The sequence below is a fragment of the Gekko japonicus genome, unplaced genomic scaffold (assembly GCF_001447785.1).
Source record: "Gekko japonicus isolate JY-2015 unplaced genomic scaffold, Gekko_japonicus_V1.1 scaffold728, whole genome shotgun sequence".
Lineage (NCBI taxonomy): Eukaryota > Metazoa > Chordata > Lepidosauria > Squamata > Gekkonidae > Gekko > Gekko japonicus.
In genome coordinates, this window is record NW_015163624.1 from 249,770 (window position 1) to 263,115 (window position 13,346).

Below are 13,346 nucleotides of genomic sequence, written 5' to 3' on the forward strand. Positions count from 1 at the left end.
TGTTAGTTCTAGGAGGTGTTGTAGGTCTTCATAGAATCGGTCCACTTCAGCCTCTTCTGCATCAGTGGTTGGGGCATAGACTTGGATTACTGTGATGTTGAATGGTTTGCTTTGGATTCGGACTGAGATCATTCTGTCATTTTTGAGATTGTATCCCAGTACTGACTTTTGCACACTCTTGTTGACTATAAAGGCCACACCATTTTTTCTACGAGATTCCTGGCCACAATAGAAGATATAATGGTCTTCTGAGTTAAATTCGCCCATTCCTGTCCACTTTAGTTCACTGATTCCTAAGATATCAATGTTCAGTCTTGCCATCTCATTTTTGACCACATCAAGCTTACCTTGATTCATAGATCTTACATTCCCGATTGCTATGCAGTATTGTTCTTTGCAGCATCTGACTTTCCTTTCACCATCAGACACATCCACAACTGAGCGTCCTTTCGGCTTCGGCCCAGCCGCTTCACTCTTTCTGGGGTTACTTGTACTTGCCCTCTGATCTTCCCCAGTAGCATATTGGACACCTTCTGACCTGAGGGGCTCATCTTCCGGCGTCATATCTTTTAGCCTTTTGATACTGTCCATGGGGTTTTCTTGGCAAAGATACTGGAGTGGGTTGCCATTTCCTTCTCTAGTGGATCATACCAAATCATACCAAAGGCAATATTTTATGTTCCAGGATTAGAATTACAGAATTAACATGATTCAATACTCTCACATTGAAAAAGCAGGCTGAAGTGGATCATACCAAATCATACCAAAGGCAATATTTTATGTTCCAGGATTAGAATTACAGAATTAACATGATTCAATACTCTCACATTGAAAAAGCAGGCTGATTTCAAATGAATTCCAATAAAGACCACAAGCCAATCCAGTGCCAACTGTCTCTATGAACTCAATAAATGATGATGTACAACAGTCTCTCTAGACTCCATAATTGTTGAAACAGCACCAGTCTCTAAGGATTCAAAAAGTGTTGATGAAGAGACAACATGCATCCAAGGCTGTATAGATGTTTCCGGATCTTCTTCACAGTCGCAATTATATCACAGTCTTCCAATCAGAACCAATACTCAAATAAATTAACTTACTAGCAGTAACATGCCATCAATAGTTTATTAAGGAGGAAAGTTGTACAAAGAGACTTGGTGTTGGGCAGAAAACAGTTGGTTTAGCATGATATTGGGCCAGCATAAGAACCTTGCTAGATCAGAGCTGTAGTCGATCTAGTTCAGCATCTTGTCTCACACAGTAGCCAATCAGTTCCTCTGGAGGTCCAGCAACAGGGCATAGAGGCTGAGGCCTTCACTTGATGTTGCCTCCTGGCACTGGGATCCAGAGATTTACTGCCTTTGAATGTGGAGATTCCCTGTAGTCACCATGGGTAGTAGCCATGCCATGTGGAGACTTTAAAAGCACTCCACATGGCAACCTCCACTTGTATTCAGCCTGATTTTCAATGGGAGAGTACTGAATCATGTTAATTCTATAATTCTAACACGGGAACATTAAAAAGGCCTTTAGTATGATCTTGTAATCTGTTTATTATTGAATAGTAAGTCTCTTTAAAACATAGACATAATTGGTTTAATTATACACAGTATTTTACAGTTTTGTCAATCTCATACACTGTGCTTTTCCCTTGTTTTGGCTGATGAAATAATCATGGCATCAATATTTAACCTTTTTGAGCTGAAAAAGTATTGATTTGGAAGGAATCGGAGATTATTCTTCCTTTAACAGTATTACATTGCATGCTCTTTCTTCTATAAATAAGGATATCCTCTAATGAACCAGTAACTTTTGTGAGAATACCTATTTGTGTGTTGCATTAATTCATGAAACAGCATTCTGAAGAACTTGACAGCATCTCCTCTAACTTGTTAAGCAAAGTGATAGCAACATGAAAATGTACAAAAATCAAAAGACTATTTTTGAAGTGCAATATGATTTGGTCAAAGAAGATGGTTACGGGGTGGTGTATGCTGAAATATAACTTGTGCTTTGTGTTGCACAAACAGAAACAGGACAGTATTCCTTGTCCTGTGTGTTGCACAGGACAGTATATGGTCATGTTGACAGTGCAAGGGTTACTTGCAATGACTTTCTTGCATTCATTTGTGCAAGAATTCTTGCATGAGCAGAAATGTTCCACAGGATTCAGCCCAACAGAAATATTTTAAAAACTAATCATCAGCAGATTGTTCTTTCCATCCAGCTACATTCCAAGGTAACACTTTATGTGGAGAAAAAGATTGCTGCTGATCAAATTCTACTATTTCCATGAAATCTGCCTCTATCCCATAGTTGCACCTCCATTTACAATTGCTGCTATGCACACACAGTTGCCCAGGCATCCCTTTAGAGGGAGATTCCATTTCGTAGAGATTCACATATCTAGAACCTATTCAGTCCTCTGATGTTAACTGTTTTTGTGTTGGCTCTATGTTTATATCTTCAGATACCAAGGTAACTAATGTCTTCAAGACCATTAGTTTGGTCCTTAACTAAACTACCTGATAAAACTGATTTTTAATAAAGTTCTTCATAAAATCCTTAGAAAGAGATGTAATACTTCATTAACACTAATTGACAATGGCCTTTTGTTCCATTTATGAAGGAGCAGAGTAGGAGGACAAATCTTCTTCCTCAGATTTCAATGAATTATTGAAGTCGCCAGCTTTACTGACTGCTTCACATTAATATCCTTAGTAAATTTAAAACAACATGTGGACTCTAACAATAGATTAATTCCAAACTGATTAGATCCAGAAGCTTTTAGCCACATGCTTTGGTTCCTAGGTTTTTGGAACATGTACTCAAAATACTTTTCTTGAGAACTGCCAGTTCTTTCAATGTATCAATCAATGCTCCTGAAGCAATTAGTCTATATTTATATAATTCTTGTTGATTCCTGAAAATAAACATCTGTATCCTTGGACTTTTAAAAGTTAATGTACAACTCAGAAACAGAATTCCAACTTGGGACTGTGTCAATTTCAATTACAGCAGTTTTGTTCAGTGGTAGCTATATATATAGTCAGTCTACTTCCTTGACTTTTGAAGTTAGATATGTTGTAATAACTATGGTAACTTCAGTGTGTGGACTGCTATCAGGATTCCCCACTGAGTACACACAGAGGTTTAAGATACAATGGTGTAACAGGGACCATTCTAGTGTTCAACAGCCAGAAGAACTGTAGTGATGGAAACTGTAAGGTTTTGTGCATGTACATATTTGGAAGTACTCATGCATTTTGTGTTACAGATCACCCACTGCTCTGAGATTTTCTTCATGGTTCATACAAAGTGATTTGTCCAGTATAAGTTTGGCAATATAAGCCTGACATTCTATTGTTGCTAGGGTAAGAACAAGGCTGATGTATTCATCTTGGTATATGCAGCAATGAGCATGAACACAAGATTACACATACATTATACTAAACCACCTTCACAAAAACTCTGAAGCTTTTAGGTTAGGCACACAAACTCTTATTTGATTTACAAACTCAGCAGGCAGGAGGTTAGCAGTAATGGAGATTTCTACATGTTCTCAATGGTTCATGAAGAATGCATGGGAATAATTTGCTTCCAGTTTACTGTGGGAACAAAAGTAGCTCAGCTCTCTAGGGAGCAGAACAAGATACCAAGCCAAAGAACACAGAAATACAAAAAATACAGAGCATTTTCACTGGTTAGTACTAATGGAGCTGCGGTGGCTCAAGTGGTTAAGACGCTGAACTGCAGGCTGTAGAAGGTCAGTAGTTCAGCAGTGTGAGACCCGGGTGCCGCATGATGGAGTGAGCTCCCGTCTCTAGTTCCAGCTCCTGCCAACCTAGCAGTTCGAAAGCAAGAAATTGCAAGTAGATAAATAGGTACCACTTCGGTGGGAAGGTAACAGCATTCCGTGCGCCTTGGTGTTTAGTCATGCTGGCCACATGACCATGGAAACGTCTTTGGAGAGCGCTGGCTCTTCGGCTTTGAAATGGAGATGAGCACCGCAACCCTAGAGTCGGATTCGACTGGCTTTCAAGCAAGGGAACCTTTACCTTTACCTTACCAATGGGTAGCCATTCTGTTAACATGTTTTGTAGCCATGGAGAAGGGAAGTTGTACAAAGGGACTTAGCATTGGGCAGAAAACAGTTGGTATAGGATGATATTGGGCCAGCTTAAGAACCCTGCTGGATCAGAGCAGTGGTCCATCTAGTTTAGCATCCTGTCTCACACAGTAGCCAACCAGTTCCTCTGGAGGTCCAGCAGCAGGGCACAGAGACTGAGGCCTTCGCTGGATGTTGCCTCCTGGCACTGGGATTTAGAGGTTTATTGCCTCTGAATGTGAAGGTTCCCTTTAGTCACCATGGCTGGTAGCCATTCCACATGGAGACTTCTTTAAAAGCACTCCATGTGGCAACCTCCACTTGGATACTTTTTTGGGGAGGAGTAGTAGTGCTTTACATGGCTGGGGTCTTTTTCTCCAGTTTCTTCAGCCATTATCTGGACGTTTGTGCTGAGAATATTCCTGGGTGGCAAGCTACTCTACAGGAATTGCTTACCATGTTATAACAGCCACCATATAGAACAATTTAAGGCAGCCTTCACAGGGCAGTTTAACTTGCAGATTTAAGCATTCTGCCAAGACACCAAATTACCTAGCAAAGTAGCTAAACATTTCGGCAGTTGACAGAACAGCAGGTCTGCTGGCTTCAGGACCACAACACGATTGCTGCCAGGAAGAAGCATTATCTCTAATGTTACTGAAGTGACCAATTTAGTTATGGGCAACCTTTAAGGCAGAATCCATTCCTACGCTTGCAAGTCAGAACAATCCGTTCTATAATTTATCTGAGACTATCACGGGAAGAGAGTGCTTGTTTATAGGAGTGCCTTAGATGCCTACAGCTATGCTTCACTATGAAGAGAAAGTAAACAGAACCAAATTCCTCTACGCAGTTTCTTTCAGGGACTTCTGAATACCTTTCCTTTCATCCTATTTACAGCATAACCCTTTCCATTTTGAAATTTTTTTTTGTACTTGGACCCCTATGAAGAAAATATTCTGCATTCATGCAGCTTTAGAATCTAAGTCCTCACTGAATATTATGAGGAGTTTGTCTCAATATTAAACTTTGGTCCAGAGACAGAAATTGCTGTTTAGCAGTTAAGGCTTTCACTCAGTATTTTGCATAGACTACACCTCTAAAAACAATAAGCACAAACAACTGGGCATAACACACCTTAATGGCATTCCTACCAACCTTCAGGTAGAGGTGAACTGATCCTGCATGCACCTAACCCTAAAATTAGTCTGTCAAAAACGTGACCGAGATTAGAACAACCATACCATAGGCTTTAAATATGTTTATTAATACTGGTCTCAAAGCCTGGGTTGTAGGAAAGGATGGGGGCAAGAAAGCTACGCTAACATTTTTTGTTACGCTCTCCCCAAAATACTCTTGTTTAGAATAATTGCCTAGTTAGTCTTTCACATAAGAATGCATGGCTGAACTAAGCCTAATTAATCAAAATAAATCTCACTGCGCAAAAAATCTGAAATTAAAAGTAGTTGGTGAGATATGTATTCATTAAGCAGCAAGAATTATAAACACACTAAAGCTGCAGATAGAATAAAAACACTACCAGCCATTATAATGCAACATCCAAGAAGACAACATACCTGTGACATGGTTGCAGCACTCACACAAACAGATCTAGTAGTCCCCTTAGTTAATATCCAAACTCTGAGGTAGCTTGCAGAGTCTTATATAGATTCATGAGAGGTCATTATAACAGGTCATCTTTCCCAATCCAGTTCCTGAAGTGTATTGGGTTGACACAGCCTTGTTGCTGAGAGGTTTATTCTTAGCAGTGACAGAAGTCTGTAGCATTTGCTAAGCTGGATAACTGGAGCTAGAAGAACCACACAAGTGACAAGAGAAGACAGCTGGCCAGTAGAACGATGCAGAAGTCTTGTCCTCTCTGCTTGAACAAGTACTTGTTCCAAGGGAACCCTCAGAGGCTCTATTTATAGCTTTACAGAGCAAATGCTTTGTTGCAGATGCTCCCTTTAGGTTACATTTATACATCTGCAGATGGTCATTCCCATAGAAATGAGCTGGGCAGAACTAGATACCAAAAGATAAACAGGTCTCTCAACTCATCTGCATAATACTCATGTAGGGGTGGGGGCACACACGGGAGAATCAGTGGGCAGGAGAGGATACTTAATGTCTGTCCATCTGAATCTTCCCTGCAGATCCCCTCTGGGGGCACTTCCTGCAGCTGGGCTCCAAAACTGGAAGTATGCCTGTCTGAGGTAAATACAGTCAGGGCATCTGCTATCTGCAGGACAGAATTAGCTGGTACAGGAGGGTAAGCACTTGTCTTCCAATTGTCTCCTGTTTTTAACAACTGTGGTTCTGGGGACATGATTTTACCATGATGCCATCTAGTGTGGCTTTCATTTCCAAATTAAACTGCTTATTGCCAGGGTGTTAGTCATATATAAGACACAAGGGCTTCTATTAGTGTGAACCAAACTGGCACTACAGGCATATCAGAATTCTATGATTTTGAATTTCAGCTCTATTTGTTTCTCAAAATAAAACAATCAATTTGTTCTTATCCAACAGGGTCTTATTTGTTCTTGTCCAAGGAAGTGTTTTATTTGTTCTTACAGGGTGAAGAAACACAACTTTCAAACCATCTTGCCCTCAGATTGGTCTTGGAAATGGATTTTCAGAGGCACACTCGAGTCAAAGGAATAGGATTATCCAAATAAATCAGAACAATTTTAGTGTTCGCACCTCAAAAAGGATGTTGATTGTGCTGCCTCCCCACTTTTTGCTTTTGAAAAACTGTAGGATGTGGCACAGGGGGAGTAGCAGAATTCCCCTCCTTGCATGAGTGGGAACTTTGGAACTCCCTCCCTAAGGAGATTTGTCTGCCAACTTCTATTGTCTGCCAGCAAGTGAAGACTTTTTGTTTGGTTTGGTTGTGTTCCTGGGTGTTCTTATGTCTGTACGCTTTTGTCAAATTGTTTAGATATTTTATATATATACCAGGGCTATTTTTGGGCAGGAACGCACAGGAACGGAGTTCCGGCTGGCTCCCAAGTTGGCCACACCCAGCAGGAACTCATTAGCATAATAGGTCACACCCAACATCAGAAACTCATTAGGATTGGCTACATTAGGGGTGTGTGGCCTAACATGCAAAGGAGTTCCTGCTACAAAAAAAGCCCTGGGTTTTGACAACAAACAAGGTAAACAGAATAAGAAGGAAAAGGTGGGTGTGGCTGGATGACCACACTTCTGGTAACATGGGGTGTAGCCTAATATGCTAATGAGATGTGATGTCAGGGTGTGGCCTATTATGCTAATGAGTTCCTGCTGTTGGGTGTGGCCTATTATGCTAATGAGTTCCTGCTGGGCTTTTTCTACAAAAAGAGCCTTGTTATACCTTGAGTGCTGCTTAATGTTTTAAATGTTTTGATGTTCTCCACTTTGGAGATGCTGTTTGGGTGGAAAGGCAGCACATAAATGTTTAAAATAAAAAATACACACCTTTGCTCATAGAAGGGTCCAAGTCAAGGGCTGTGAATGAATGATGGATTTTTAGAAAGCTGCACTTCTAAAGCTTCTTTTACCTTTTGAAAATACTGTCATTTGTTCAACGTATTTTATCCCACCCTTCTTCCATAAAGCTCAGGGTGCCATACAAAGCTATTATTGCAATTTTATCCCCCCCCAAATCCTATGAGGTATGTCAGACTGAGTCTGTGTGACTGACCCAAGGTTACCTATCGAACTCCATGGAACTCCCAGGTCTCCAAGGTGCTAGTCCAACACTCTTCTTGTAATTAAAAACATTCTCTATTACAGTATCCAATTACCCTTTGTAGTGAAATGGACTAAATTCTACTGTTAGCTGGGAAGTAACCTGTATCAGGCGTTCTCTGGTCTAGTTAGTTTCACTACAGGACATAATATTTTTTCTCCACAGTGAGGCACTTATTCCCCAGTAAATATCAGTGCTACCAGTGCTGGATCAAGGACAGGGCAGTACTAAGGCAGCCCCCCCCCCAGTTGATCTTTAGAAATCAAATGAAGTTTGGTAAATAATTTAAAATATACTTTAGTTAGAACCACCATTGAGACTTCAAGATCTACTTGATTCTGTTATCTGTTAACTGTGCAGAATCACAACACTAAAAATTATGCCTTTGTGAAGTAGCCAGCCACACCTCTTGGCAAGCCATTTTTGAAACTAAGGGGACCTTCCAAAGCGGACTGTGATACAACAATATTATGTGTGTGTGTCCAATTTTTTAAGAAAGTTAAACACCACATAGAGCATACCCTACACAGAGCATACCCATATTTTGTGTTTTGTTTACGGTAGCTCTTTCAGCCCCAGAAATGATCTTGTGGGTCTCTAAACAAACAGTATTTCATACTTAAGCACAAGCAAGACCAAACACAAAAGCAGCAGCACAAATCTCAAATTTTCAGTCACTTCAGGAGGTATCCTTCCTATTACACCAGTGATCAGTTGTGTAAGTTAGTTGCTTTAAGGTTTATAAATCCAGCAGTTGATGACAAAGTTAGTAATACCTAGGTTGATGATGACACTGCAAAGAGAAAAGAGGTCTGCTTTTTCCATTTGTGCCTAAGGAAGAAATGAAGCTGCAGACTCTATAAAATTTGAGTAAGCTATAAAATAGCCTGGGTTTTGTTCTGTTTTACACTTTATCCACATGCTCATTCTGTGTCAGGAACAAAATGTTGTATACCCCAAAGCAAAAACAAAACCCAGTCCAGTATGTCTGCTTGACATATACATTATGGTGGCCCTTCCTGGATATACATAATTTCATTTTTTATAAGTGTCCACCAGCAATTGAACTCATCCTAACTATAGCTAATATATGGGTCATGTGCTGAATACAAGAAGTGACAAATTTGTATGAAGTCAAAACTTTATTGTAAACCATTATTTAAATACATCACAACCTTCCATTTTAATTCAACACCATGTGTTAAACAATATGATCCAGAGGGCATCATGGTTCACATCTTTAACCTCACGGAGCATATTTCACCCTTATTTTTGAGCCCCACACTTCTCATTTGAAATAAACAAAAACCCTTATTTATAAAGACAATCCCTTTCTTTAAAAAACAAGATACTGCAGTTTTACTTTGTAAAACCATAGTACTTTACGGTCATTTAACTGGAAACTTTAAAAGACTGGATGTATTGCAAGTCTCCTACGATCCGATGTGGCTGGATGTGTGAGTGTGTGTTCACTACCACTTTTGCACAGACACTGCAACTCTGGGATTAGCCATGCACAAGGGGCACAGATGCCCAACTTTCCAAACAGAGAAGGTTAAGCCCGAACACCCCCCTGTCCCCCTCCCTCCCAGAAAGGCATAGATAAAAAAATTAATACAAAGCGCATGCCTTTAAGGGAATGTATACAGAACACTTTGCATTGTTCTAGTTCAGTTCATAAGTCAACGAGTATGAGGTCTTTTCCCTGAAGAGAAGCTTGTAACATAATTTGTTAACAACATTAAGATAAAGCATTTCACTTAAAGACAGTCGAGGAGACTTTAGTACGTTAAAGCCAGAAAATGAAGACTGCATAATGACCACAGGATTTCTAAAATAATCATGATGGGCACTTGTCATGTTCAGTCAGTGAGGCAAAGCCACAGCTATTTGATTTCAGTGTCTCATCTATTTGGCAAGGAAAGCTACTACTTTCAAACTCAGCAGTGTACTGTATAGCTATTTTGAGAGCAGAATGGAATAGAAATTAGTCACCTTTTTTTAAAAAAAAATGCACACTGAAGTACACTTCTATGTGATGAGCTTTTTACATACCTAGCAGCTTGAGCAATCAAATGACTGCAACATTTGGGGGGCAAATTTATACCTTGCCTAATTTGTCATATTCCAAAAACTGTCATGATGTTAACTCACTGAAGAATAAGCCAATACACTCTCATCTTTTTAAACACAAGACAAAATGAAGCACTAAGTATTTGTAACACTTTTAGAATGCAGGAAAACGTCAATTTTTCAGATTACATTTCTGTATTTTTTTGGAAAGGGGCCAGACACAATTTAATAAATCCAACAGTTTACTAGAAAGTTGACACAAAAATGACATGTAATCCATTTTATAATTTTTTTTACACAGTACATAAGGTGGTGATAGCCATGGGCTTAGATGGCTTTTTTTAAAAATGAGATCAGTTCCTGCAGAATATGTCTATTATTAATGGCTATAAGGATATTTATATAGGACCTCCATGTACAGACACAGTGTAGTTCCAGCACAGTATAATTCTGACACTGTGGACATAACAGAATTGGCCATCCTTTTCATGCCCTGCTTAATGGAGCACAGTATGTCAGACTGCAGCAAGAAAGGAAATCAGGTGAAGATGAATTTTTCTCCGATAGCACAAGGCTGCCAGGAGGAGGAAGAGGACTCCAAGTTCCTTCACCTCACCGCAGACCCATGTATTGTGGCATATTTTGATCATAAGGGTCCCACAGTCCTCAGAGTATAAGTCTGGAGAGGCAGTTAGGAAAATAGAGAGGGGGGGGAGGCTCAGAGAAAGCTACACTACATGAAATTCACTAAGTTTTATTTTTATTCATTAAGTACACAATGGCTAAATTTGTGGGTCTGAATATTTTTAAATTTGTGATTTTGGCAACTGGTGCTTTATTTTGTCTTGATGTTTTACACCCAGAACAAATGCCCTTCTGACATTGAATCAACTTGATGAAAGCAAAAGAGTGTATCTTTTTAAAAAAATAACGTCCCTAAAACCTTGAATTAAGCTGCTGGAGAGCACCCGGTGCTATTCCATACAATAGTCTATGAAAATAATTATAACACAATTAAGGCTTTGGGTTTTTTTAAGCAACACCCTTCCCCACACATACACTGTTCTAAGACTAAAAACAGATATTTTACATAACAGAAACAGTGGAAAAAATTAATTAAATAAGCTTTTGGATTCAACCAGTTATGTGCTAAGAATAGCAGGCATTTATCTGTACCTTCACTACCACAAAGTCAGTCCCACCCCCAATTGTAGCCTGTTATACCCTTGAACAAATGTTTGTTAGCGTCTTCCTGACTTTCCAAAATTGCATCAACCATTCCTACATACTGAAAAGAATCTCACAAAGGTGTGACAGAACCTGCTTTAGTGTACAATACTTGACAGAGCTGTAATTCATACATTCAAATATTCTGTGAAAATGTAACAATAATAAGTTAGGGGGCAACATTGATCAGGGACGCCCCCCCCCACAACAGAGGCTTTACCTGGTTTCAGTTAAACAAACATGGGTCCTCTCCCTTTTTTTTTTTAACCTGAACACCGACAAGTAACAACATATTTTAAGAATATTGCAGAACAAAGTAACACCAGCCAGTACATAGCTCTGAAATGTAACACCCAGTATAGAGTCTCACATGGGCAGTAAGATAAGTGAGGCCAATGTTGCCAATGCTATATTAGACGAGCATAAAGGGAGCACCTTGGTGCTTATCTCCTAAGGCCCAACTGCCCCCAACACCAGCATCCAGTGTAACTTACCATGTTTAAGACCAACTACACATAAAAACGGTAAAAAAATTGTTATCTCTGAAACATTTGGAACTTTTGTCAGTGAATGTATTTTAAGGCTTGAAATACAGTCTGATACCCAGATACCATAAGTTACAGATGTGCTCCCCTCATTGTTTCAAAACCACTTTTGCTGTTTTATGCCATGTCAGATTTAAACGAGCATGGAAAACTGTCAGATGGTAACTGGCTTCAAAATATAATGCAGTCACTTAAAGTTGGGTGCGCAAGGATCCCAATGAAAGACATTTTCAATAACCTTTGGACAGCTGAAATCGGCAGGTTAATGTAATCATTCCAATGTACCTCTGCTTTACTTCCAACTTAAAAGGGGAATCAGCCAGAGATGAAGTTAGTTTCCTCTTGAGGAAACTGAGGAATGAACAGTGGTGATTTTTAGTGTACTTTGATAGTAGACAACTAAATCATACTGAATATGAGACCCACTCACCCCAAATACACACCCATAGGATGGGACAGTACTACTATTCCTGCTACAACACCATTTATAGTGGCTGGACACATGAAGGGCCAACTGTGCTATGTCCTCTTCTGAAGGAACCGTTCTTTAAAAAAAAAAAAAAGGAATGTTGCTTCAGCTATGCGGTAGCTGAGATGTGGGATCAGAAGACTTGCAAGTTTAAGAAACCAGTATTGTGTAAGCTTCTTAAATGTTCAACTGACAAACCACTGCAAATATTTGTTGCTTTTAGGCTAAAGTGCACAGGGCTACCCACACTGCAGAACTGACCAGTGGTGTAACCCACTAAGCACTGCCACCACACAACTGCCTTTGGTTCAGTCAGGCTTGTACAGCATTCCAACGCAAGGCTACATAGATCTAGTGGCTACCAGGCCATTATTCCCTTTGTCGCCATGTTACTCTCCTTTATGTGATAAGAAAAAATGAATACAAATTTTGTTGCAAATCTTTTGACCTTTCAACTGCATGCAAAGAGTAACAGCATCACTTTTCTCTGACAAAGAGAATCCTTAAATATCCCAGTATGAAAATATAACTTAAATATAAAAGTTGAACAGGGTAGAGAACATTTGGAAGAAAACAAAAATGTTTGTTCTGCCTATTAGTTCCATAGGTATTTTAAGAAATAAACCCATACATAATCTTAAATTACAATGTGTGTTCATAAAACTATTCTGTTCTAGGAATAAGTTGCAAAAAGCCAGTTTTAGTAATAAAACATACTGATTCAAATTTTGTTAATCCTGATGTCTCTTTCCAAATCTCTTTAACTGCCTGATTCAGGAGCCAGGGCTGAAACGGTGATGTTCCATGGTTTCTTCTGAACGGTCATATCCAAATCCCATTGTTGCCCAGTATTTTCCCACACCTGGTAAGACTTGCATATTTGGTCAGTGTTTCCATAGTGCAACTGAACAGGTACATTGTTTAACCTTCTGCATTCTGTTTACAGATCTTTCTTGAATCAGTTTCCAGGCAATAGGCATATTGATGCAAAGTGAAAATCCACTGACCATGGAAAATCCTGTCATAAAAACCTGCAATTTTACAGGCTACAGAATCTGTCATACAGGCAGACCAAATCGATGCTTCTTTTTCTTAATAGACTTTAAATTCGTAAGTCTTCGAAGATCTTCTTCAACATCAGACTCTTCCATTTCATCATCTGCTGAAATAAGGATCTAGGGAAAG

At 39.4% G+C, this 13,346-nt stretch overlaps 2 protein-coding genes across 2 annotated transcripts in view; both read right to left on the minus strand.

Moving 5' to 3' along the window:
* Window positions 1–5,868, minus strand: part of MUSTN1 (musculoskeletal, embryonic nuclear protein 1) — a 15,264-nt gene extending 9,396 nt beyond the window's left edge. Inside the window, exon 1 of the mRNA XM_015407479.1 lies at window positions 5,686–5,868. Within this exon, the coding sequence (XP_015262965.1) occupies window positions 5,686–5,694 (9 nt within the window). The 5' untranslated portion in view covers window positions 5,695–5,868. The remainder of the gene's footprint in view (window positions 1–5,685) is intronic.
* Window positions 5,869–12,818: 6,950 nt separating this feature from the next.
* Window positions 12,819–13,346, minus strand: part of LOC107107220 (store-operated calcium entry regulator STIMATE-like) — a 57,502-nt gene continuing 56,974 nt past the window's right edge. The window contains exon 8 of the mRNA XM_015407480.1: window positions 12,819–13,336. Coding sequence (XP_015262966.1) covers window positions 13,220–13,336 — 117 coding nt within the window. The 3' untranslated portion in view covers window positions 12,819–13,219. The remainder of the gene's footprint in view (window positions 13,337–13,346) is intronic.